We start from the raw sequence: 27,555 nt of genomic DNA on the forward strand, positions 1-27,555 counted from the left end.
ATCGCCGGAACATAGAAGAAGCGGAAACCACTTTCGACCGTTGGGGAGACTGACGAAAACCTCCGGGAACCGCACGGAAACTTTGGGTGGGGCACAAAGTCTCCAGAGGTTTCCTAAGTGGGACAGGGGCATGAAAAGTCTCTCTTTGAAACCATCCAGTGAATTGGCCTCCGCTGCCTTCTGCGGCAGAGAACGATTGCACCCTCCCACCTCCACCCCCCCACCTCTCCGCCCCCGCAGTCCCCGGTCACAAGCAGAGGCTGAGGTGATTGCGGACGGTGCATTTCTTGCACTGCACCACGCAGCACCAGTGGAAGCGGACCAGGCAGTTCCCCTGGAGGACCACCGTCTGGTCCCGGGGCCCGCGGCCACAGCACAGCAGGTCGCAGCCGCTCAGGTCCAGCGCCGTGCTGTTGCACGCCCGGCCCCTCGTGCCCGGCGAGCCCGTCTTGCGGTTGGCCAGGCAGAAGTCGGGCGAGTTGGCGCTGTAGACCAGGTCCAGCCGGTCGGGGGTCTTGATGTTCTGCCCCATGGGGATCAGGGTCTTGCCGTCGTTGCCCCCCCATCACCTTGAAGGCCCCGTTGAAGCGGTCCAGCAGCCTGTTGCCCACCTCCCGCAGGCTGGGCATCTTCTTCCAGCACGTACGCAGGTTGCACGATCCCGACAGGCCGTGGCATTACACTCTGTCCTCAGGTAATTCTTCAGAGGAGAGGGGAGGAGAGGGGAGGGAGAGGGGAGAGGAGGGGACGGGAGAGGATAGGGGAGAGAGGAGGGGAGGAGGAGGGAGGGGAGGAGAGGGGAGGGGGGAGGGGAGGGGAGAGGAGGGGAGGGGAGGGAGAGGGGAGTGAGGTGAGGGGAGGGGAGTGGAGGAGGGCAGGAGAGGGGAGAGGAGAGGGGAGGGGAGAGGGGAGGGGAGATGGGAGGGAGGTGGAGGGGAGGAGAGAGGAGAGGAGGGGGTGGAGGGGAGGGGAGGAGGGGGAGGGAGAGGGGAGGGGAGGGGGAGTGGGGGGAGAGGGGAGTGGAGGGGAGAGGGGAGGGGAGGGGAGGGCAGAGGGAGGAGAGGAGAGGGCAGGAGAGGAGGAGGAGAGGGGGGTGGGGAGTGAGGGGAAGGGAAGAGGAGAGGGGAGTGAGGGGAGGGGGAGGGGTGGAGGGAGAGAGGGGAGGGGAGGGGAGAGGGGAGGAGAGGGGAGGGGAGGGGAGAGGGGAGGAGAGGGGAGGGAGATGGAGAGGGGAGGGGAGTGGGGGGGGAGGGGAGGCGAGGGTAGGGAGTGGTGGGGAGGGGAAGGGAGGAGAAGGGAGGGTAGGTAGTGGAGGGGTGGGGAGGGGAGCGGAGGGGAGGGGAGTGAGGGGAGGAGAGTAGAGGGGAGGGGAGAGGGGGGGGAGAAGAGGGGACGTGGAGAGGAGGAGAGGGGGAGGAGAGGAGGGGGTGAGGAGGAGGGGAGAGGGAGGGGAGAGGGGGAGAGGGGGAGAGGAGAGGACGAGGGGGAGGAGAGGGCAGGAGGGGAGGGGACCGGGGAGGGGCAGGAGAGGAGGGAGGAGAGGGAAGGAGAGGGGAGGGTGACGGGTGGAGAGGAAGGGGTGAGGGAGAAGGGAGCAGGGGGAGGAGAGGACGGAGGGAGGGGGGGGGGGGGGGGTGGAGAAAGAAAGAAGAATGAGGGGAAAAAGAGAGGACTGAATGGATTGTCAAGATAGAACCAGACTGAGTGAAGCATTCTTTCTAAACGCTACAGGCAAATGTCAAGAAACCTCACCTAGGTTACATACTGTACTGTAACAAACCCATGATTTATGCAGTTAGCTCGCTGGCAGAAAGGTTCTAACACAAAATTTGTTAAATTGGCCTCGTTTGATTAAAGTTCATGGGTCTCCTGGGTTCCCCAAGCACCAGCTAGCTCCCGGTGCGAGAGGGAGACAGAGGGGTTTGCTCTTGAAGATAGACACAAGAGTCTGGAGTAACTCAGCGGGACAGGCAGCATCTCCGGAGAAAGGCTATAGACGATAGACAATAGGTGCAGGAGTAGGCCATTCAGCCCTTCGAGCCTGCACCCCCATTCAATATGATCATGGCTGATCATCCAACTCAGTATCCTGTACCTGCCTTCTCTCCATACACCCTGATCCCTTTAGCCACAAGGGCCACATCTAACTCCCTCTTAAATACAGCCAATGAACTGTGGCCTCAACTACCTTCTGTGGCAGAGAATTCCACAGATTCACCTGCCTGCATTCCTGCCTTCTCCCCATATCCCCTGACTCCGCTATCTTTAAGAGCCCGATCTAGCTCTCTCTTGAAAGCATCCAGAGAACCGGCCTCCACCGCCCTCTGAGGCAGAGAATTCCACAGACTCACAACTCTCTGTGTGAAAAAGATTTTCCTCGTCTCCGTTCCGAATGGCCTACCCCCTTATTCTTAAACTGTGTGTGTGGCCCTGGTTCTGGACTCCCCCCAACATCGGGAACATGTTTCCTGTCCCTCTAGCGTGTCCAAACCTTTAATAATCTCATATCTCAATAAAATATCCTCTCATCCTACTAAATTCCAGAGTGGACAAGCCCACAGCCGCTCCATTCTCTCAGCGTATGACAGTCCCGCCGTCCCGGGAATTAACCTGGTGACGTTTCGGGTCGAGACCCCCCTCTCAGGCTTTGAGAGTCGGGGGTGGGGGGGAAAGGAATGAGAGAGATAGGATGGTGATGTGGACCAAATGAATGAAAGATATGCCCCAAAATAGTCTACTTCCGATGGCTTGGGGCGATGGCTGCCCTGAGACAGTCTGTTTGTCCCATTCACATTCATTTTGGTATTTATTTAGTTTATTAAAAGTTTTTTGTTTAATGTACTGGTTTGTTATTTGTGGGGTTTGTTCCTGTTAGCCACAACTGGGGGGGGGGGAGGGGATCGGGGGGGGGGAAACGTTTTTTCACGTCCTTACCTTCTCGGAGATAGAAGAAACATAGAAACATAGAAATTAGGTGCAGGAGTAGAGGGCATTCGGCCCTTCGAGCCGTGCACCGCCATTCAATATGATCATGGCTGATCATCCAACTCAGTATCCCGTACCTGCCTTCTCTCCATACCCCCTGATCCCTTAGCCACAAGGGCCACATCTAACTCCCTCTTAAATATAGCCAATGAACGGTGACCTCAACTACCCTCTGTGGCAGAGAGTTCCACAGATTCACCACTCTCTGTGTGAAAAAAGTTCTCCTCATCTCGGTTTTAAAGGATTTCCCCCTTATCCTTAAGCTGTGACCCCTTGTCCTGGACTTCCCAACATCGGGAACAATCTTCCTGCATCTAGCCTGTCCAACCCCTTAAGAATTTTGGTAAGTTTCTATAAGATCCCCTCTCAATCTCCTAAATTATAGAGAGATAAACCAATCTATCCAGTTTTTCTTATCGAACGGATCAATTTTTCGGATCACAATTCTCTGCGGCTCTCTGCGGCCTACGTCGGACGATGGAGCTGGGAGGCCTCCTCGGACTGTCTGGGAAGGCCCCACCGGGGCCTGCGGACTTAACACCGGAGCGGATCCTTTGCCTGAGGATCGCTCCCACCGCGGCCAGCACGGATTTACCATCAAGGACTCGCTCCGTCTCGGGGTGAAGGCCGTAGTCGGGGAAACTCCAACGTCGCGGAGCTAATGGAAGGTTCGAGCGGCAACCGGCGCGGGGGTGGAGGCGACTGAACATCCACCCCCCCCCCCCCCATGTTGGCTTTTCATAGCAAAAGGATTTGAGTATAGGAGCAGGGAGGTTCTACTGCAGTTGTACAGGGTCTTGGTGAGACCACACCTGGCGTATTGCGTACAGTTTTTGTCTCCAAATCTGAGGAAGGACATTATTGCCATAGAGGGACCATGCAGAGAAGGTTCACCAGACTGATTCCTCGGATGTCAGGACTGTCTTATGAAGAAAGACTGGATAGACTTGGTTTATACTCTCTAGAATTTAGGAGATTGAGAGGGGATCTTATAGAAACTTACAAAATTCTTAAGGGGTTGGACAGGCTAGATGCAGGAAGATTGTTCCCGATGTTGGGGAAGTCCAGGACAAGGGGGTCACAGCTTAAGGATAAGGGGGAAATCATTTTAAAACCGAGATGAGGAGAACTTTTTTCACACAGAGAGTGGTGAATCTCTGGAACTCTCTGCCACAGAGGGTAGTTGAGGGCACAGTTCATTGGCTATATTTAAGAGGGAGTTAGATGTGGCCCTTGTGGCTAAAGGGGATAAGGGGGTATGGAGAGAAGGCAGGTACGGGGATACTGAGTTGGATGATCAGCCATGATCATATTGAATGGCGGTGCAGGCTCGAAGGGCCGAATGGCCTACTCCTGCACCTAATTTCTATGTTTCTATGTCTATGTAATGCGGGAGCTGATCAGCCGCGACGTGGTAGAGCCCAGGACTCAACGTCAGGAGAGATCGTCCCTGTCCAGGCTGGAGGCCCACCGCCGGCATCGAAACATAGAAAACACAAGAAATTAGGTGCAGGACGTAGGCCATTCGGCCCTTCGAACCTGCACCGGAGTCAATATGATCGTGATGGATATCAAACTCAGGGAGGCTGGTCCATACCCTCTGATCCCCACGACACAGGAAGCAGACGAAACTAAGGGAAGGGACTGAATTTTAAATTTCGCCTTCCATTGCACACAGTGAGGAATGTGGAGGGGTAACTGTGGTGGATGTTGATGCATTGTTAAAATGTGTCTTTGAAGTGATCTTTGCTTTTAATTGTATGGACTGACCTGGCCAGTTTGAAATTCCTCGTATATATGTTGCGAAACATACTTGGCGAATAAAGATTTGATCCTGATTATGAAGTCTCTCGGTGGTAAGGAAGGCAGGCCGGCCATTGTTAGCTGTGGGCTTGGTGAAAACCAGGTACATACAACGAAAACTGAACAAGATGGCTTTGAAGCCGGCATGAGGGCTTGGGTATTAGGGTAGGGATGGAGAGGGAGGGGATGCTAGGGTTCCTTGTAGTTTGAGAAATCAATATTCCATATTAATGAGCATTCCTCCTCATTAAGTTCTTAGATTAAAAATCAAAGGGAGATGCAACTTCTTTAGTGAGCAGTTCCACACCCTCCCACACCCCCTACCCCCCTCCCCCACCCCCTCCCCCACTGTTCATCGTTCAGGCAGCAGCTTCAACCCAGCTGAATTAATATAGATTTCTCCAACTTCGAGTAACCCTTTGCAACCCCCTATCCCTCTCTCCATCCCTCCACCACCCATGTGGCACCAGCTTCTCGTTCCCACCTAGCAAACAGCCAACAATGGCCCGTTTCCTTTATCATTGTTATTTCTTGCACGTCTTTCATTCAATTGCACCATATGTCCCGACATCACCGTCTACATCTATCATTTCCCTCTCCCCCTAACTCTCAGTTTGAAGAAGGGTCTCGACCCGAACCGTCACCCGTTCCTTCTCTCCGGAGATGCCGCCTGTCTCCCGCTAAGTTACTCCAGCATTTTGTGTCCCTCCCCACGTATGAATATTGACATCTCCAGCTTCAAGTCACCCTTGCTTTCCCCCCTTCTCTCCGTCCCTCCCCCACCCTAGTTCTCCGACCAGTCTGACTGTCCTCTTGATTAAATTTTATCTCTGTATGCTTCGTTGTTCACCTTCCCCTTGCTAAAGGGCTGTCCACTTGCAAGCGATTGCAGGCATTTGGCGCGACCCAAAACGGAAGCGGACAAGTTCGTGCTAAGTACGCGCAAAGTTTGCGCTAAATTCTCGCGTGACCTACTTTGCGTAATACTCTCCAATCAGCTGGGCAGGAGGCAGGTGACGTCATCGGCGTCGGGCGGTGACGTCATCGCGCAACGCCACGCGCTAGGCGTACGCTGTCAAGACGCTGCGTACGCTGTCGAGACGCCGCGGAATTTTCGGACAGTGCGGGATTTTCGGAGCCAATGTCGGGACCAGCCCCGCACAACTACATACGCCTCCGCGCTTGGAAGTGGGACCGGCCCCGCGCGGCCCGTATGCCACAAGCGACCACGTTTGGTCGCGGCAGACGCGTGCAATCGCATGCGAGTGGGACAGGCCCTTTACAATGATCTATTCTACATTTTCCTTGATCCTTGTCCTCTTTGATCTCTTGTTTTCACACCTTGCAAACTCCGTACAGACAGCGCCCGTAGTCAGGATCAAATCTGGATCTCCGGCGCCGAAAGGCAGCAACTCTACCGCTGCGCGCACACAATGTGTGTCTTCCTTGCGATTCATCTTTCTTCCCGAATCTTGGGAAGAGGACTCTCTGACTGACAGCCACCTCTTTTAAGTTGAGGCCTGTGGTCACCCCCTCTTCTCCCCTTCTCCCCTCTCCAATCGGGAAAACGAAGCACACACACCGCCAGATCAGAGACAAGTTTCTTCCCAGCTGTTATCAGGCAACCGAACCATCCTACCAAACCAGAGAGCGGTCCTGACGCGACTGTCTTGGTTGACCCCGGACTATCTCTGATCGGACTTTGCTGGCGTTACCTTGCGGCGCTAAAACGTTATCCCCCTTATCATGTATCTATACACTGTAAAAGGATCGACCGTACGATACGATACGATCGACTATACGACAGAATTTATTGGTCCCAGGAGAGAAATTGACACAAAAATACAACACACATTAAACACGTAATATGTATTGTCATTACCTGACTGGATTAGCACGCAACAAAAGCTTTTCACAGTACCTCGGTACACGTCTATAGGACTGTGGTCTGCGGAGCTTCTAGCCGTGGGCGGGGCGTGGACTTATGCCCCTGTCCCAACTTAGGGAACCTGAACGGAAACCTCTGGAGACTTTGCGCCCCACCCAAGGTTTCTGTGCGGTTCCTGGAGGTTGCAGGTGGTTGCTGGAGGTTGCAGGTAGTGGAAGCAGGTAGCGAGACTGACAAAAACCACCGGGAACCGCACGGAAACCTTGGCTGAACTTTGTTGCCTTCAGGGCCTGTCCCACGAGCATGCGACTCCATGCGGCAAGCGCGACCAATCCAGAAGTGGGGACCACGCGGAGGTTGAGTGAGTGACATGAAGTGCGAGCGAAGTTCCGCGGAAGTTTGTGCGTGACGTACGGTGGTGACAGAGGCTATATATGAGGGCCCGGCAGGCCGTTTGCCAAGCGGAATTTGTTATACACGGTCAGTTTTCGGAAGCCTCCGCGCGATGTCGGGACCAGCTACGCACAACTCCATACGGGCTTTGGCGATCCAAGTGGGAGCACGCCCGCGAGGCGTACGGCTCAAGCGACCACGTTAGGTCATTTTTGCGTGCCGTATCCACACAGTGAAGAATGCTGTGGTCTGAATGTCTGTGTTAAATTCTATTGGGTATGTTGGTATCTTTTAGTGTGTTACTAATGCTGGCAACCCTTCATTTCACTGCACCTTCGGGTACATTGTGACGAATAAAGTGCCAACACAGACTTTGAAACAATAAACTAAATTCAAACAAAACTATACAGAACGTTGTGGGCTAAAGATCCTGGCTTCCCTGTGCATGTACTGTGAATATGTTGCTATCTTCCATGTATACCAACAGTTGAACCGTCTAACCAACCTTCCACGAGAGGAAACCTTGTCAAAGGCTTATATGAAGAAACTTAAAGACTGGACAGACTCGGCTTTACCTCGCTAGAATTTTAGATTGAGGGGGATCTTATAGAAACTTCAAGAAAATTCTTAAGGGGTTGGACAGGCTAGAGCAGGAAGAGTGTTCCCGATAATTGGGGAAAGTCCAGGACAAGGGTGCACAGTTTTAAGGATAAGGGGGGAAATCTTTTAGGGGGCCCACACTGAAGTCGGCGCCAAACATTCTACACACAGAGACGTGGTGAATCTGTGGAACTCTCTGCCAACGAAGGTAGTTGAGGCCACAGTTCAGTTGGCTATATTTAAGACGGGAGTTAGATTTTGGTTTCCTTAATGACACCACAAATACTACGGGTTAAAACATAGAAAATTTATACACTAACATAGAAAAAAGGTGAGGGTAGGCCATTCAGCCCTTGGAGCCTACAGTTGTGGCACTTGTGGCTCAAAAGGATTCAGTACTTCTTTTACTAGGGGGAGAAGGTAGGTACGGGATACAGAGTGGATGATCAGCACATGATCAATATTGAATGGCGAATACCGCAGGCTCGAAGGGTGGTGGAATGGCCTACTCCTGCACCTATTTTCTATGTTTCAATGTTTCTATCCTGTCAATGCTGGCCTTTTTCTGCCTTCAACGCTCATTTCCAATTCATCATCATCATCATCATCGGTGGCCACTCGAAACGAGTGGACTGTCCTCTCCCCTCCATAGGGCCGTCTTCTTGTGGGTCTGCAGATGCCTGTAGAGGCCGATCCGCAATCCACACACGCCTTGGTGCAACGTGGGCAGTGGAGACTGACGGTGGTCGGTAGTTGTCGAGCCCCCTTCACTCTCTCTCCCCACGGTGCTGTCTAGGGAGGCGTGTGTTGGACATGCGGGTGACATGCCCGTTGGTGCTGGTGTTATTGTGGTGGTGAATGACGCTGCTGGTCATGTTTGGTTTCCTCCAAAAACGATGATGGTGGCGCGCTTGTCCTCCCAGCTGACCCTCAGACTCTTTAGTAAAGGGCCTGTCCCACCAGCCGCGTGCGATTGCATGCGTCTGGCGCGGCCAAACGTGGTCGCTTGAGGCGTGAGGTCCCACTTCGATCGGCGGCGGGCGTATGGAGTTGTGCGGGGCACGGTCCCGACATCGCGCGGGGCTCCGAAAATCCCGCACTGTCCGAAAATTTCGCGCGCCAACGGTCTGTCGGCCCGCAGGCGCATTGAGGGCGTACGCAGCATCTTGACGGCGTTCGCCTAGCGCGTGGCGTTGCGTGATGACGTCACCGTGTGACGCCCAAATTCAGTCGGCCCGCCTCCTGCCCCAGCTGATGGTGAGTATTATGTCGGGGACCATAGAAACATAGACAATAGGTGCAGGCGTAGAGGCCATTCGGCCCTTCGAGCCTGCACCGCCAATTCAATATGATCATGGCTGATCATCCAACTCAGTATCCCATACTGCCTTCTCTCCATACCCTCTGATCCCTTTAGCCACAAGGGCCACATCTAACTCCCTCTTAAATATAGCCAATGAACTGTGGCCTCGACTACCCTCTGTGGCAGAGAGTTCCAGAGATTCACCACTCTCTGTGTGAAAAAAGTTCTTCTCATCTCGGTTTTAAAGGATTTCTCCCTTATCCTTAAGCTGTGACCCTTTGTCCTGGACTTCCCCAACATCGGGAACAATCTTCCTGCATCTAGCCTGTCCAACCCCTTAAGAATTTTGTAAGTTTCTATAAGATCTCCCCTCTCAATCTCCTAAATTCTAGAGAGTATAAACCAAGTCTATCCAGGCTTTCTTCATAAGACAGTACTGACATCCCCAGGAATCAGTCTGGTGAACCTTCTCTGCACTCCCTCTATGGCAATAATGTCCTTCCTCAGATTTGGAGACCAAAACTGTACGCAATAATCCAGGTGTGGTCTCACCAAGAACCCTGTACACAACTGCAGTAGAACCTCCTGCTCCTATACTCAAATCTTTTGCTATGACCAGCCCTGCGACAACGCCCCATCCTCCGCGTGTTGGAAGTGGGACCAGGCCCCGCGAGGCCGTACGCCTCAAGCCACCACGTTTGGTCGCGCTAGACGCATGCAGTCGCATGCTGTGGGACAGGCCTTAAGGATCTTTGATGGTATTGTCCCAGGGCTCTCAGGGAGGTGCCTGCTGTAGGTGGGTCCATGGACTTGTGCCCCATTATAACAGGGTGGAGAGGACACCGGGCTCTGTAGACACAGCAGTTTTGTTTGACCTGCATTAGGGCTGTATCCTGCTCTGCCACACCCGTTAAGTATCATTCTAAAAAATGCACCGTAAAAAAACAGTAATTGTATCTTATTCCACCACTGCCTCCAGCAACACATTCCAAGTTCACACCACCTCTAAGCTGGGTGTCCTAACTGGTTTATTATTGTAAACGTGTACGAGAGAGAGTTAAAAAAGAACTTAGCGTTGCGTGCTATCCAGGCTGATCGTACCGTACTGGAGTGAGTACATCAGCGGTGCTAAAGAGGAAATAAACAGAGTGAAAAAGAACAAGAGCAGCGCGCAGCGCGGCCCGGGAAACAGGCCCTTCGGCCCAACCTGCCCAGACAAGACAAACATGTCCCATCAGTTACTAGACCCACTGCCTGCGCCTTGGCCCACATCCCTCCACCAACAACTGTCCTAAAAGAAATTCCATGTACCTGCCTAAAATATTTCTTCAACAATTACGATGATATTATTGTGTGGAAAATCTTTTTTTCACCCCCCCCCACAGAGAGTTGTGAGTCTGTGGATATTCCCCTCTCTGTCCGAGGGCGGTGGAGGCCGGATACACTGGGGGAAGGGAAGGGGGGGGGGGGGGGGGGGGGGACAATTTTAAATTTTAGGAAGCCAATTAGCCTCCAACCCTGTACGTCTTTGGAGTGTGGGAGGAAACCGGAGCACCCGGAGAAAAACCCACGCAGGTTCACGGGGTTTTGAACGTACAAACTCGCGCAAACCGCACCCAGTGGTCAGGATCGAACCCGGTCTAGGCAGTGACCTGCCGCTGCTGTCCCAAACGCGATGGGCCGAATGGCCTAATTCTTAAATTAGTAAATTGCAAAATTTCCAACTTTGACCACGCTTGGGCATGGTCGACGAGTAGTTTGCTCGCATGCCCAAAGGCACAGCACGCGGCGCAGCCTGGGTTCGATCCTGACTTGGGTACGGTCTGTGTGGAGTTTGCATGCTCTTTCCCGTGACTGTGTGAAATTTTCTAGGGGGCACTGGTTTCCTCACACATCCCATGGATGTGTGGGCTTGTAGACTAATCGGCCCCCTGTAAATTGCCGCTGGTCTGTCGGGAGTGGGTGAGATCGTGGGACAACATAGAACCAGCGTGAGCGGGTGATCGATGGTCGGCATGGACTCAATGGGCCGAAGGGCCTGTTTCCATGCTGTATTTCTAAACTAGTGATGGGTGCATGGAACAAGCTGCCTGAGGAGGTAGTTGAGGCAGGGACTATCAGTAGTCAGTAGACAACAGGTGCAGGAGTAGGCCATTCGGCCCTTCGAGCCTGCACCGCCATTCAATATGATCATGGCTGATCCTCCAACTCAGTATCCTGTACCTGCCTTCTCTCCATACCCCCTGATCCCTTTAGCCACAAGGGCACATCTAACTCCCTCTTAAATATAGCCAAATGAACTGTGGCCTCAACTACCTTCTGTGGCAGAGAGTTCCACAGATTCACCACTCTCTGTGTGAAAAATGTTTTCCTCATCTCGGTCCTAAAAGATTTCCCCCTTATCCTTAAACCGTGACCCCTTGTTCTGGACTTCCCAACATCGGGAACAATCTTCCTGCATCTAGCCTGTCCAACCCCTTAAGAATTTTGTACGTTTCTATAAGAAATCCCCTTTCAATTCAGCGAGTACAAGCCGAGTCTATCCAGTCTTTCTCATATGAAAGTCCTGACATCCCAGGAATCAGTATAGGGGCAACGCTTAAGCAATGGGACTTAAGCCAGAAGTTTTTTGGCCTTGAGTCAAGAATGTTTGCATTCTTTACACTTTGACGAATTACCCAGACCCTGCCTATGTTTTAAGTTGCAGATTCCAGGTATATTCTACAGAAAACATTGTCTTTAATAGAAGCTCGGGAAAAGGAAATGGGTTTTTTCCAGTGCAGGCTAACACAGAGAGCATCGAACCGAGCCAATTGACATCCCGCTACGGGGGCGCAGCGATAGAGTTGCTGCCTTACAGCGACAGAGACCGGGGTTCGATTCCTGACTACGGGCGCTTGTCTGTACGGGAGTTTGTACGTTTCCCCCCGTGACCTAAGTGGGGGGGGGTTTTCTCCGAGATCTTCCGTTTTCCTCCTGCTGCGGAGATATGATTCATATGATCAATGGGCTGATCATCCAACTCAGTATGCCAGTACCTGCCTTCTCTCCATGACCCTTGATCCCCCTTAGCCACAAGGGCCGCATTGAATGGCGGTGTGACTCGAAGGGACGATACGGCCTACTCCTGCACCTATTTTTCTATGTTTCTATGTTTCTAATAGACAAAGACCAATAGAAAATAGGTGCAGGGAGGAGGCCATTCGGCACTTCGAGCAAGCCCGCCATTCAATCGACATAGACATTGGAGCAATTAGGGACAGGATGAGGCCATTCGGACATTCGAGCCAGCCACCGCCATTCACTAGACAATTAGACAATAGACAATAGGGCAGGAGGGGGCCATTCTATGTTTCTATGTTTCTATCTCCCCCCTCCCCTAGGAAACACAAGCATGTTAAGGGGAGAGCAGAACACGTACAACACCGGTTAGGGACAAGCGCCGTAGTAAGGACTCGAACGGGGGGTCTCTTGCCGCTGTGAGGCGGCAAACGCTAAGCGGAGCCACCGTGGACCGCCGTTCAAGATTTGGTTTGACCAATCAAACTTATTGTCATCTTGCAAAGCAACAGCTTGTGCAGCACAGGGAAATACCGGAGCATCGCAGGTGAAAACTGAACAAATCTTCAAAACATGATTAAACAGGGAACTTTGTATGGATCATGTATGGCGGCAATGGGCCCTTGCAGGCGAAGGGCCTGTTCCTGCGCTGCGCGGTTCCGTGGAAGGAATGAGAAAAACGCAGGCGGCGGCAGCAGGCAAACCATTCTGCTATGCTCATCAAGATTTTTCGCCGAATATAAATGATGTTCCACCTGAGTCGGCGTGTAGCAGTCACACATCCACACAGCCTCAGGATGTGGCAGGCTGCACCTCATTCCGTCAGACGGTTCAAAAGCATGCAACTAATCACGCGTGTCTGCGTTTGGTGCTGCCTTGCGCGTAGATGGATGTAATTTTATCTTGTAATAACACTATAATCTGCCGCGCTCAATCGCGGCCAATTAACCTGTGTTGTCCCCCGGGTGTATAGCCCGGCACACCGTGGACTTGCCGCAATGTCCGCACAAAACGCCTGCGACCGTCCCGGTGGCTCAGCCTGCGTGTAGGATCGCGGCATCGCAGCGGCCGATGCGGTGGTCGGGTTCCTCCTGTTCCCAACCCGACGCACAGAATTCCGCGTTCTCGAGGGGGTTTACTCCGGGCGCTCCGGGCGTGTCCTCCCCGCATTCCGAAGACGTTATACACCCCCCGCTGGCAGGTTAATTTTGGTTTTTACGAAAGGGACCTCTGCAGATGGCTTGTCGTTGCAAGGCATTTCGTTTTGTCTCTGTCTGTACACTGACCCGGACAAATTAAAATTGAAATGCTGAATTTGGGCGGGGAAAGCGAAGGTATACAAAAACATGCTGGAGTAGAGAAACTCAGGGGGTGCAGCAGGCATATATGAGAGCGAAGGAATTAGGCCACGTTTCGGTCCCGAAACGTTGGCGATTTCTCTTCGTCTCCAGAGAGGATGCTCTTGCACACAGCTGAGTTGTCACAGCACTTATTGTGTACATTGCAATTGGTGTTAATTGGTTTTGGTGAACAATTTTAAAAATTGGCGCTTGGGGTGTGGAGGTAGGAGTGTCACCCCCCCCCCCCACCCCCCCAGGGTGATCGATTGGGAACGGCACACTGGATGGGTGTTGTTTCGTGATGTATTCAAGAGAGAGGTCGAATGTACTGTTGCTCCCCATTGACCTGCATGGGCGGTCATAGGGATATTGTTAACTCAGAAGCAACGGGGTCTGAACTTACAGAAAGGTAACTTTGAGTGTATGAGACGTGAATGGCCAAGATTGACTGGTTTAGTTTTTAGTTTTATGATTGGTTGGCACAGTTTTCTGGGACTGGGATGACTGGGACTTCGCGTGCCGCGACTAAATCCACCGTCGGGAGATTGGCCCCGAGTCAGGAGGGTGTGGGGGGGCGATTTGGGTTCGGCGGCCGTGGAGACGGTGGTTAGAGCGCTGCGCTGCGGCTGCTGCGCTCCGACCTCCGGAGCTTCGGAGGGGCGCAACTGCGGGTCTGGGCGGACTCGCGGCACCAGGAGTCCGCGGGGCCCTGAGGGAAGACTGCCTTTCAGGGATTCTAGCAACAGGCGACGTTCTCCCGCCCGAGTTCGCACCCCCGGCCGGGCGAAGAGCTCCGGTAGCGCGCTGCGACATAACCCGCCCGTGCGGCTTGGAAGGCCCGCAGGGACTTGCCGAGCGCATAGCGGGGCCCCCCCTAAAATCAAGACATGGGGTCGCGACCTCGCACCACATCGGGGTTGGCTTAAACCGACGGCCGCGGGACAATCGCCAATGCCAGCGGGAGAGACCACTTTGACATTGGGACTCTGCACATCGAGGGGGGGGGGGGGGGGAGTGAAGTGGCAGAGATAATAGTGTTTGGCCTTCCATCGCAGTGAGGGATGTTTATGTAACGTAGGTTGTGTTGGGGTCTATTTGTTTGTAATGTATGGCTGCAGAAGAAACGGGCATTTCGTTTGGACCGCAAAGGGGGTCCAACTGACAATAAATTGATGCTTGATGCTTTGATCGTGATTCGTAAAGGGGTTGACGGGGGATATGCACTGGAACGGCATTGTAAACAAAACCTGCATGATGAACTACAACAAGTGTCCTCCCAGTTTGGCAAAAGAGAGTAAGACTCCGGGAAGGTAGTCGCATCCGTGTGGTAACAAGGGGAAATCAGGGCTCGTATCAAAAAAAAAAGAGGAAGACTGACACAATAGCCAGAACAAGCAGCCTACCAGAGGACTGGGGAAAATGGCAGAGTCCAGCAGGGAGGAGGAGGACCAAAAGGTTTAAATTAGAAAAGGAACAAATACGGCCGTTATGAAAGAAAAACTGGAAAGGGGAACATAAAAACTGACTGCAAAAGTTTTTATAGATATGTGAAAAGAAAGAGCTTAGTTACAACAAATGTAGGTCCCTTGCAGTCAGAAACAAGTGAATTGATCAAGGGAAACAAGAACATCGCAGATCAATTGAATAACTACTTTGGTTCTGTCCTTCACTAAGGAAGACATAATAATCTGCCGGAAATAGCAAGGGGACCAGGGGTGTTAAATGAGATGGAGGGATGAGTGAAATCACAAGTTAGCACGGGAAGGGTTGGTGTGGGTAAATTGAATGGAGTTAAAGGCCGATAAAGCCCCAGGGCCAGATAGGCTGCATACCAGAGTACTTAAGGAAGTAGCCCCAGAAATAGTGGATGCATTAGTGATCATTTTTCAAAACTCTTAGATTCTGGGAGTAGTTCTGAGGATTGGAGGGGGTAGCTAATGTAAACCCCCACTTTTTTTTAAAAAGGGAGGGAGAGAGAAAACGGGGAATTACAGACCAGTTAGTCTAACATCGGTAGTGGGCAAACTGCTAGAGTCAGGTATTAAAGATGGGATAGCAGCACATTTGGAAAGTGGTGAAATCATTGGACAAAGTCAGCATGGATTTACGAAAGGTAAATCATGTCTGACGAATCTTATAGATTTTTTCGAGGATGTAACTAGTAGAGTGGATAAGGGAGAACCAGTGGATGTGTTATATCTGGACTTTCAGAAGGCTTTCGACAAGGTCCCACATAAGAGATTAGTATACAAACTTAAAGCAAACGGTATTGGGGGTTCAGTATTGATGTGGATAGAGAACTGGCTGGCAAACAGGAAGCAAAGAGTAGGAGTAAACGGGTCCTTTTCACAATGGCAGGCAGTGACTAGTGGGGTACCGTAAGGCTCAGTACTGCGACCCCAGCTATTTACAATATATATTAATGATCTGGACGAGGGAATTCAATGCAATATCTCCGAGTTTGCGGATGACACAAAGCTGGGGGGGCAGTCTTAGCTGTGCGGAGAATGCTAGGAGGCTGCAAGGTGACTTGGATAGGCTGGGTGAGTGGGCAAATGCATGGCAGATTCAGTATAATGTGGATAAAATGTGAGGTTATCCATTTTGGTGGCAAAAACGGGAAGGTAGACCATAATCTATATGGTGGCCGTTTGGGAAAAGGGGAGAAGCAACGAGACCTGGGTGTCATGGTACACCAGTCATTGAAGGTAGGCATGCAGGTACAGCAGGCAGTGAAGAAAGCGAATGGTATGTTAGCTTTCATTGCAAAAGGATTTGAGTGTAGCAGCAGGGATGTTTTACTGCAGTTGTACAGGGTCTTGGTGAGACCACACCTGGAGTATTGCGTACAGTTTTGGTCTCCTAATCTGAGGAAAGACATTCTTGCCATAGAGGGGAGTACAGAGAAGGTTCACCAGACTGATTCCTGGGATGTCAGGACTTTCATATGAAGAAAGACTAGATAGACTTTGGCTTGTACTCACTAGAATTTAGAAGATCTGAGGGGGGATCTTATAGAAACTTACAAAATTCTTAAGGGGTTGGACAGGTTAGATGCAGGAAGATTATCCCCGAAGTTGGGGAAGTCCAGGACTAGGGGTCACAGCTTAAGGATAAGAGGGAAGTCCTTTAAAACCGAGATGAGAAAATCTTTTTTCACACAGAGCGTGGTGAATCTGTGGGATTCTCTGCCACAGAAGGTAGTTGAGGCCACAGTTCATTTGGCTATATTTAAGAGGGAGTTAGATGTGGCCCTTGTGGCTAAAGGGATAAGGGGGTATGGAGAGAACGCAGGGGTGGGATACTGAGTTGGATGATCAAGCCATGATCATATTGAATGGCGGATGCAGGCTCGAAGGCCGAATGGCCTACTCCTGCACCTATTTTTTTCTATGTTTCTAGGTTTCCTATAGGAGCAGAATTGGGCACATTTGGCCCATCAAGTCTACTTCACCATTCAATTGTGGCCAATCTATCTTTCTCTCTCAACCCCATTCCTCCTGCCTTAGACATAGGACAACAGGACAAATTCAAGTGAGTTTACATTGTCCATGTGTCCCTGTCTAGGACAATGAAATTCTTGCTTTGCTTCAGCACAACAGAACACAGTAGGCATTGACTACAGAGCAGATCAGTGTGTCCATATACCATGATATAATATATACACACATGGTATAAATAACTGTGATAAAGGGCAAATAACAGACAATAAGTGCAGGAGTAGGCCATTCAGCCCTTCGAGCCAGCACAGCCATCAATCTGATCATGGCTGTCATCCCCAATCAGTACCCTGTTCTGACTACGCCCTATATCCCCTGACTTCCTAAATGGCTTACCCTTATACTTAAACTGTGGCCTGGTTCTGGGACCCACCCCAACCTCTCACAAGTCGGAGTATATTTTTAAGGCAGAGATAGATAGATTCTTGATTAGTACGGGTGTCAGAGGGGTATGGGGGAGAAGGCAGGAGAATGGGGTTAGGAGGGAAAGATAGATCAGCCATGATTGAATGGCGGAGTGGACGTGATGGGCTGAATGGCCTTTATCTACACCTATCATTATGACCTTATGATCCTATCCATGTTCTCCAGAGATGCTGCCTAAACCATGAGTTACTCCAGCACCTTATGTCCTTTGCATTATAAGGATTCCACAGATTCACCACCTAAAGGAATTTACCTCCGCATCTCCGTCCTAAAAGAATGTCCTTTAATTCTGCAGGCTGTGACCCTCTAATTTTAGACCCTCCCACACTAGTGAACATCCTCTCCACAAGCCACTGCATCCAGCCTTTCAATATTCTGTACGTTTCAATGAGGTCCCCCCCCCCCTACCCCCTCATTCTTCTAAAACTCCAGGCGAGTACAACAGGCCCAGTGCCCGACAAACGGCTCTCTTATGTTAAACCACTTCATTCCTGGGATCGTTCTTGTAAACCTCCTCTGGACCCTCTCAGAGGCAGCAACATCCTTCCTCAGATATGGTGCCCAAATTGATCACCATATTCCAAATGGGGCGATGACCCGAGCCTTATACCAGCTCAGCGTTACATCCCTGCTGTTTGTAATGCAAGCCTCTTGAAATAACTGCTACCTTGGAGTTTGCTTTCGTTACTACCGATTCCTTGCAGATTGAGGTTTTGGGGAATCCTGCACCAGCGCGTCCCAAGTCCCTTTGCTCTCTGATCTCTGGATTTGCTCCCCATTTGGAAAATAGTCTACCGACTTGAACCCTACTACCCAAATGCATGACTCCACACTTTGCTACAACTATATTGCGTACAATTTTGGTCTCCTAATCTGAGGAAAGACATTCTTGCCATAGAGGGAGTGCAGAGAAGTTTCACCAGACTGATTGCCTGGGATGTCAGGACTGTCTCATGAAGAAAGACTGGATAGACTTGGTTTTAATCTCTAGAATTTAGAGATTGAGAGGGGGGTCTTATAGAAACTTACAAAATTCTTAAGGGGGTTGGACAGGCTAGATGCAGGAAGATTGCTCCCGATGTTGGGGAAGTCCAGGACAAGGGGTCACAGCTTAAGGATAAGGGGATGTTTCTATATTCCATCTGCCACTTTCTCTGCCCTCTCACCCAACCTGTCCAAGTCCTTCTGCAGAGTCCCTGCATTCTCTACACTACCTGCCCCTCCACCTATTTTCGTAACATCCGCAAACTTAAGGCCTTCAATCCCTTGGTCCAATATACAATGTAGCGTTTCTGGTCGGGACTTATGGTCTCAGCCCTTATGGTGTAGTTAACTTAACTGCGAACTCACCTGTATCCACCTATCGCTCGCCAGGATTTGTCCTGCCCCCCACCTCTCCTCCAGGTTTCTCCACCTCCCCTCCACCCTCGCCCCTCCACCCCTCCCCTGCCCCCCCACCACAATCAGTCTGAAGAGGGATCCCAACACAAAACGTCACCTAGTCATGTTCTCCAGAGATGCTGCCTGACCCGCAGGTTGGGCGATCGTTTCGCCGAACACCTCCGCTCAGTCCGCGATAACCAACCTGACCTCCCGGTGGCTCAGCACTTCAGCTCCCCCTCCCATTCTCAATCCGACCTCTCTGTCCTGGGTCTCTTCCATTGCCAGAGTGAGCAACACCGGAAATTGGAAGAACAGCACCTCATATTCCGCCTGGGCAGCTTGCATCCTGATGGCATGAACGTTGAATTCTCCCAATTTTGCTAGCCCTTGCTGTCTCCTCCCCTTCCTTAACCCTCGAGCTGTCTCCTCCCATCCTCCCAGCCCTTGGTCTCCTCCCCCTCCCTTTTTCCTTCCTTCTCCCCCCCCCACCCCTGCACCCGCTGAGTTACTCCAGCAATTTTGTGTACCTTCGATCTTCCAGCATCTGCAGTTCCTTCTTGAACACTGCTGCCGTTGAGCTACTCCAACACTTTGTGGCTATATTTAGTTTAGTTTAGTTTAGTTTAGAAATACAACAATGAAACAGGCCCTTCGGCCCAACTCGCCACCACTGGCCACCAAAGTCCCAGCTACACGAGTCCCACCTGCCTGCACTTGGTCCATCTCCCCCCAAATCTCTAAACTAAACCAGTCCTGGAGCGATGTTTAAGGCTAACATGATACAAGCCACATAGAAACATAGACAATAGGTGCAGGAGTAGGCCATTCGGCCCTTCGAGCCTGCACCGCCATTCAATATGATCGTGGCTGATCATCCAACTCAGTATCCTGTACCTGCCTTCTCTCCATACCCCCTGATCTCTTTAGCCACAAGGGCCACATCTAACTCCTTCTTAAATATAGCCAATGAACTGTGGCCTCAACTACCTTCTGTGGCAGAGAGTTCCACAGATTCACCACTCTCTGTATGAAAAATGTTTTTCTCATCTCGGTCCTAAAAGATTTCTCCCTTATCCTTAAACTGTGACCCCTTGTTCTGGACTTCCCCCAACATCGGGAACAATCTTCCTGTCCAATCCCTTAAGAATTTTGTAAGCTTCTATAAGATCCCCCCTCAATCGTCTAAATTCTAGCGAGTACAAGCCGAGTCTATCCAGTCTTTCTTCATATGAAAGTCCTGCCATCCCAGGAATCAGTCTGGTGAACCTTCTCTGTACTCCCTCTATGGCAGGAATGTCTTTCCTCAGGTTAGGAGACCAAAACTGTACACAATACTCCAGGTGTGGTCTCACCAAGACCCTGTACAACTGCAGTAGAACCTCCCTGCTCCTACACTCAAATCCTTTTGCTACTTTGTGGCTATGCTTAGTTTAGCTTAGTTTAGTTTAGAAATACAACATTGAAACAGGCCGTTCGGCCCATCGAGTCCACTCCGACCATCATAGAGTCATAGAGTGATACAGTGTGGAAACAGACCCTTCGGCCCACCTCGCCCACACCGGCCAACAAAGTCCCAGCTACACGAGTCCCACTTGCATGCGCTTGGTCCATCTCACTTCCAAATCTCTAAACTAAACCAGTCCTGGAGGGATGTTTAAGGCTAACGTGATACGAGACACATGATCGATCGATTGATCACCCGTTAACACTAGTTCCGTGTTATCCCACTGCCTCGTCCACTCCTTACACAGTAGGGGGCGATGTACAGAGGGGCCAATCAACCCGCACGCCTTTGGGATGTGTGAGGAAAGCGGAGCACCCGGAGGAAACCCACCAGGTCCCAGGGAGAACGTGTTAAATAGCACCCGAGGTCAGGATCGAATCCGGGCCCTTTGCGCTGTGAGTCAGCGGCTGTCCCAGCGTACCGACCTTTCAGTTTGTTCCGTTGTCGATACTCTGGACTCGTAAATAAATCTGTTATGGTTTATGTCAGTCGGGGGCACACAATGTAATCCAGAGACATCACAGTGTGTCAGGAGAGAGTGGGGAGTCACCATCACACGGTGGCAAATAACATTTAATTAAGACTGGACGACGTGGGTCCTCCCCCCCCCCAACGCAATATGCCACCACTCACCCGCGCACAATGCCATGTTCAGTAAAAATGGCGATCCCGGCCACAACTGCGCAGGTGCGACTGACGTGCCCGCACTGCGCAGGCGCGTCTGCCACATTCAAAGTTGTGCCGTTAACGGTTAAACCCTTCCCCCCAAACTGCGCAGGCGCGGCTGACGGGCCTGGCAAGTGGGAACTCGCTGTTCACGGTACAAAGTAAATAAACGTTTATTAACGGAATAACTTGTGAATTGCTTTGTCAAATGGAACAAAACTTGCTACTGCACATCCCAGGCGAATGGTAAGGCACCCCTAAAATTGAAGCGTTATCGTGTACCATTTTGGCGGTATACCGGGCATATGCAGGCATGCATAAAAAATGACACTTATCAGCTAACTTTCTACAGTTTATAAAGGGAAATACTTTGTCAAATCGAACGATACTAATGCACACCGCAGGCTAATGGTGAGTAAGGAGGGCCTAAAATTGTAGCGCTATAATGTGCCATTTTGGCTGAATTTGGGGCACATACATACAAACATACATACATACATACATACATACATACATACATACATACATACATACATACATACATACATACATATATATATTTATATATATACATACAAATATACAAGATGAGAGTTTTAGTTATATATAGATCCACAAGATAAGAGCAACATGGAATGTAGCGATCTTTGTGCAATGGTGCATGGATCCATGAAGAAAAATAGCCGACAGAATGTTAGATCGCACACATCAGTAATACGGAGGGCCACACTTTTAAATCTAACCTTTTAGTTTAGTTTAGTTTAGTTTAGTTTAGTTTAGTTTAGTTTAGTTTAGAAACAGGCCCTTCGGCCCACCGAGTTGGTGCCGACCAGCGAACCGCGCACATTAGCGCCAGAGACAATTATAATCAAGTGAATTAACAATAGACAATAGAAAATAGACAACAGATGCAGGAGGAGGCCATTCGGCCCTTCGAGCCAGCACCGCCATTCAATGTGATCATGGCTGATCATCCCCAATCAGTACCCCGTTCCTGCCTTCCCCCCCATATCCCCTGACTCCGCTATCTTTAAGAGCCCTATCTTAGCTAAACTACAAACCTGTACGTCTTTAAGGGGCTGGACAGGCTAGATGCAGGAAGATTGTTCCCGATGTCGGGGAAGTCCAGAACAAGGTGTCACACAGTTTAAGGATACAGGGGGAAATCCTTTAGGACCGAGATGAGAAAAACATTTTTCACACAGAGAGTGGTGAATCTGTGGAATTCTCTGCCACAGAAGGTAGTTGAGGCCACAGTTCATTGGGTATATTTAAGAGGGAGTTAGATGTGGCCCTTGTGGCTAAAGGGATCAGGGGGTATGGAGAGAAGGCAGGTACGGGATACTGAGTTGGATGATCAGCCATGATCATATTGAATGGCGGTGCAGGCTCGAAGGGCCGAATGGCCTCTACTCCTGCACCTATTTTCTATGTTTCTATGAGCTCCCATCTACCTCATTGGAGACCCTCGGACTATCTTTACTTGGACTTTACTGGACTTTATCTTGCGCTGAACGTTATTCCCTTTATCATGTATCTGTACACTGTGGACGGCTCGATTGTAATCATGTATTGTCTTTCCGCTGACTGGATAGCACGCAACAAAAGCCTTTCACTGTACCTCGGTACACGTGACAATAAACTCAACTGAACAGTCTGATCAAGATCCTTTTCTCCAGCGATGCTGAGTTACTCCAGCATTTTGTGTCTATCTTCGGTGTAAGTCAGCATCTGCAGTTCCATTCTAAACATGAACAAAACATTGTCCAATTGCTGGTACACATGCTAAATGCTGGAGAAACTCAGCGGGTGCAGCAGCATCTATGGAGCGAAGGAAATAGGCGACGTTTCGGGCCGAAACCCTTCTTCAGACTCCATTGTTCAATTGCTGGTGGCATTAGACTGCAATAGTATTGTGTTTACATTTGGTTCATCTTCCTAGTGGACGTTGGAATTTCTGGGAAGTGGGTCCAGAGAAGAGCTGCGAGAATAATTCTTAGACAATAGACAATAGGTGCAGGAGTAGGCCATTTGGCCCTTCGAGCCAGCATCACCATTCGATGTGTTCATGGCTGATCAACCACAATTAGTTACCCCGTTCCTGCCTTCTCCCCGTATCCCCTGACTCCGCTATCTTTAAGTAAGTAAGTAAGTAATTTTATTGGCCAAGGATTCACATACAAGGAATTTGCCTTGGTGCTCGGCCCAGAAGTAACAACATGACATACAGTGACAGTTACGAATGACTCAGAAAACACTTAACATGAATAATAATTAAACATTAATGACAACACACCATTGATCAACCATTGATGTGAACCAACAAAAAGAACCCTATCTAGCTCTCTCTTGAAAGTATCCAGAGAACCGGCCTCCACCGCCCTCTGAGGCAGAGAATTCCACAGACTCACAACTCTCTGTGAGAAAAATTGTGTTTCCTCATCTCCATTCTAAATGGCTTACTCCTTATTCTTAAACTGTGTGTGGCCCCCGGTTCTGGACTCCCCCAACATCAGGAACATGTTTCCAGCCTCTAGCGTGTCCAAACCCTTAGTAATGTCTCAATAAGATTCCCCCTCATTTTTCTATATCCATGTACCCGTCCAAATGCATTTTAAATGTTGTTTTAACATGGTTTAAAATTGTTTTAAAAATATCTACCTCATTGAAGACCCTCAGACTATCCTAAATTGGACTTTACTGGACTTTATGGGGCATGGGGTGAGGAAGGGGAGAGAGATCAGCCATGGTTGAATAGCGGAGTAGACTTGATGGGCCGAATGGCCTAATTCTGTTCCTATCGCTTATGATCTTATGATCTTATCTTGCACTAAACGTTAGTTCCTTTATCCTGTATCTGTACACTGTGGACGGCTCGATTGTAATCATGTACAGTCTTACTGTTGACTGGATAGCACACAAGAAAAGTTTTTTCACAATACACAATAAACTAAACTAAACTAAATTAAAGTAATCTAAAATACACAAAACTTCAGAACCGGGGGCCACACAGTTTATGAATAAGGGGTAAGCCATTTAGAACGGAGACGAGGAAACACTTTTTCTCACAGAGAACTGTGAGTCTGTGGAATTCTCTGCCTCAGAGGGCGGTGGTGGCAGGTTCTCTGGATAATTTCAAGAGAGAGATAGAAACATAGAAAATAGGTGCAGGAGTAGGCCATTCGGCCTCTCGAGCCTGCACCGCCATTCAATATGATCATGGCTGATCATCCAAATCAATATCCCATACCTGCTTTCTCTCCATACCCCCCGATACCTTTAGCCACAAGGGCCACATCTAGATAGGGCTCTTAAAAATAGCGGAGTCAGGGGATGTGGGGAGAAGGCAGGAACGGGGTACTGATTGTGGATGATCAGCCATGATCACATTGAATGGCGGTGCTGGTTCAAAGGGCCGAATGGCCTACTCCTGCACCTATTGTCTATTGTCTATAAACTAATCTAAACTATACTGAACAAAATTAAACTAGACTAATCGAAACTAGACAAAACTAAACTAATCTAGCTTAAACTAAACTGAGTAAATTCTTTGTTTTTAAGAAGGAACTGCAGATGCTGGAAAATCGAAGGCAGACAAAAATGCTGGAGAAACTCAGCGGGTGCAGCAGCATCTATGGAGCGAAGGAAATAGGCGACGTTTCGGGCAGAAGCCCTTCGTCGGGAGTAAATTCTTTGATTGCCTGGTTAATTTGTTTAATAGACACTTGGACAGATTCATGGATGGGAAAGGTTTGGAATGGGATTTGGGGCAAACACGGGGAAAAACAGGATTGAGGGAAACAGGCCCTTCGGCCCAACTCTCTCCTGCCAACCAAGACGGGGCATCTCAGATGGCATGATGCAGTTGGGCCGAAGGGCCTCTTTCCATGCTGTACGGGCTGCACAAATGCTTCATAGAAACATAAAAACATAGAAATTAGGTGCAGGAGTAGGCCATTCGGCCCTTCGAGCCTGCACCACCATTCAATATGATCATGGCTGATCATCCAACTCAGTATCCCGTACCTGCCTTCTCTCCATACCCCCTGATCCCTTTAGCCACAAGGGCCACATCTAACTCCCTCTTAAATATAGCCAATGAACTGTGGCCTCAACTACCTTCTGTGGCAGAGAGTTCCAGAGATTCACCACTCTCTGCGTGAAAAAAGTTCTTCTCATCTCGGTTTTAAAGGATTTCCCCTTTATCCTTAAGCTGTGACCCCTTGTCCTGGACTTCCCCAACATCGGGAACAATCTTCCTGCATCTAGCCTGTCCAACCCCTTAAGAATTTTGTAAGTTTCTATAAGATCCCCTCTCAATCTTCTAAATTCTAGAGAGTATAAACCAAGTCTATCCAGTCTTTCTTCATAAGACAGTCCTGACATCGCAGGAATCAGTCTGGTGAACCGTCTCTGCACTCCCTCTATGGCAATAATGTCCTTCCTCAGGGGCAAACACGGGAAAAAACAGGATTGAGGGAAACAGGCCCTCCGGCCCAACTCTCTCATTGCCAACCAAGATGGGGCATCTCAGATGGCATGATGCAGTTGGGCCGAAGGGCCTCTTTCCATGCTGTACGGGCTGCACGAATGCTTCATGAAGAATTCCAAGTGACTTTCCAGATAACACACAGCCTGCCTGTTCGCCACCTTAAAATCGCCCGAGGTGTTCAGAGAGGAATTTTCCAAAAATATGTTTTCCCTTTCAAGTCCCGCAGGGTCCCGTCTTGTGTTATTCCAGGTGGTCTTTAATCTCCCCCATCAATTTTCCCTTATGCATGTTAAGCATGTATTTATTTTAATTAACATTACAGCTAAATCCAGGAGTGAAAGCAAGTCAAATTGCAAACCAGCCGAATCGAACAACATACATAAGTTAAATCAGCCGTGTGCATGATTCGATAAGAAATGTCAATTATTCTCAGCTCTGGGTGAATCACAAGTAGTGATTGCATTTTTCGGTCAACCACTACACATTTGCAGTAATCGATTTATATTTTATTCAGTTTAGTTCAGTTTAGAGATACAGACACCTTTGACCCACTGAGTACGCACCCCCACGACCCCCCCCCCCCCCCCCCCCCCCCCGTACACCAGAACTATCCCTCCTGCACACTAGAGATGCAATTTACAGAAGGCAAGGCAACAGCGGGACAGGCAGCATCTCTGGAGAAAATGAATGGGTGGCGTATCGGGTCGAGACCCTTCTTCAGAATAAAACAAGCTGGCAGCCAAAGGAAGGTGGACAAAAATGCTGGAGAAACTCAGCGGGTGCAGCAGCATCTATGGAGCGAAGGAAATAGGCAACGTTTCGGGCCGAAACCCTTCCGGGTTTCAGCCCGAAACGTTGCCTATTTCCTTCGCTCCATAGATGCTGCTGCGGGTTTCTGCCCGAAACGTTGCCTATTTCCTTCGCTCCATAGATGCCGCTGCACCCTCTGAGTTTCTCCAGCATTTTTGTCTACCTTCGATTTTCCAGCATCTGCAGTTTCGTCTTAAGCCAAAGGAAAGTAATCAGTGGGGTCTGGCTCTTGAATTTTGCTGTTAACGTATGAAAGTTACTTAGGGTGTGGGATGCAGAATAAACATATGGGTTACGATCCTTCTGAACCGGTATGGAGAGAAGGCAGGTACAGGATACTGAGTTGGATGATCAGCCATGATCACATTGAATGGCGGTGCAGGCTCGAAGGGCCGATTGGCCTACTCTTGCACCTATTTTCTATGTTTCTATGTTTCTATGCAAGCAACCTACAAACCTGTACGTCTTTGGGATGTGGGAGGAAGCCGGAGCAGCTGCAGTCAACGCACGCGGTCACGGGGAGAACGTACAAACTCCGTACAGACAGCAACTGTAGTCAGCAGTGAACCCGGGTCTCTGAAGGGCGTTAAGGGCCTGTCCTACCAGCGTGCGATTGCATGCGTCTGGCGCGACCAAACGTGGTCGCTTGAGGCGTACGGGCCGCGCGGGGCCGGTCCCATTTCGAAAGCGCGGAGGCGTATATGGAGTTGTGCGCGCGGCTGGTCCCAACATCGCGCGGGGCTCTCCGAAAATCCCGCACTGTCCGAAAATTCCGCGCGCCAACGGCCTGGCGGTCCGCAGGCGCATTGAGGGCGTACGCAGCGTCTTGACGGCGTACGCCTACCGCGCGGCGTTGTGCGACACCTGTTTCCGCGTTGTATCTCTGAACGGAACTAAACTAAGATTGCCAAAAAGAAAATGCAGGCTAGGATGGAGGCTGAAGAGTTAGTAATCACCTGCACCTCCTCCAACCTCATCTACTGCATCCGCTGTTCCAGGTGTCAGCTTCTCTACATCGGTGAGACCAAGCGCAGGCTTGGCGATCGCTTCGCCCAACACCTCCGCTCGGTTCGGACCAACCGACCTGATCTCCCGGTGGCTCAGCACTTCAACTCCCCCTCCCGTTCCGAATCCGACCTTTCTGTCCTGGGCCTCCTCCACGGCCAGAGTGAGTCCCAGCGCAAATTGGAGGAGCAGCGCCTCATATATCGCTTGGGCAGTTTACACCTCAGCGGTATGAACATTGACTTCTCCAATTTCAGGTAGTCCCTGCCTTCTCCCTCCTTCCCCTCCCCTTCCCAGCTCTCCCACAGCCCACTGTCTCCGCCTCTTCCTTTCTTTTCCCCGGCATCAGTCTGAAGAAGGGCCTCGAACCAAAACGTCGCCTATTCCTTCGCTCCAT

The 27,555-nt window shown here is 50.3% G+C and overlaps 1 protein-coding gene across 1 annotated transcript in view; it reads right to left on the reverse strand.

Annotated features, from left to right (window-relative positions):
• Window positions 1–247: 247 nt before the first annotated feature.
• The window catches only part of LOC129716130 (protein Wnt-6-like), a 71,523-nt gene continuing 44,215 nt past the window's right edge, over window positions 248–27,555 (reverse strand). Inside the window, 3 exon segments of the mRNA XM_055666011.1 lie at window positions 248–562; window positions 564–679; window positions 682–700. Coding sequence (XP_055521986.1) covers window positions 248–562; window positions 564–679; window positions 682–700 — 450 coding nt within the window.

This window comes from Leucoraja erinacea, unplaced genomic scaffold, assembly GCF_028641065.1.
Source record: "Leucoraja erinacea ecotype New England unplaced genomic scaffold, Leri_hhj_1 Leri_171S, whole genome shotgun sequence".
Classification (NCBI taxonomy): domain Eukaryota; kingdom Metazoa; phylum Chordata; class Chondrichthyes; order Rajiformes; family Rajidae; genus Leucoraja; species Leucoraja erinaceus.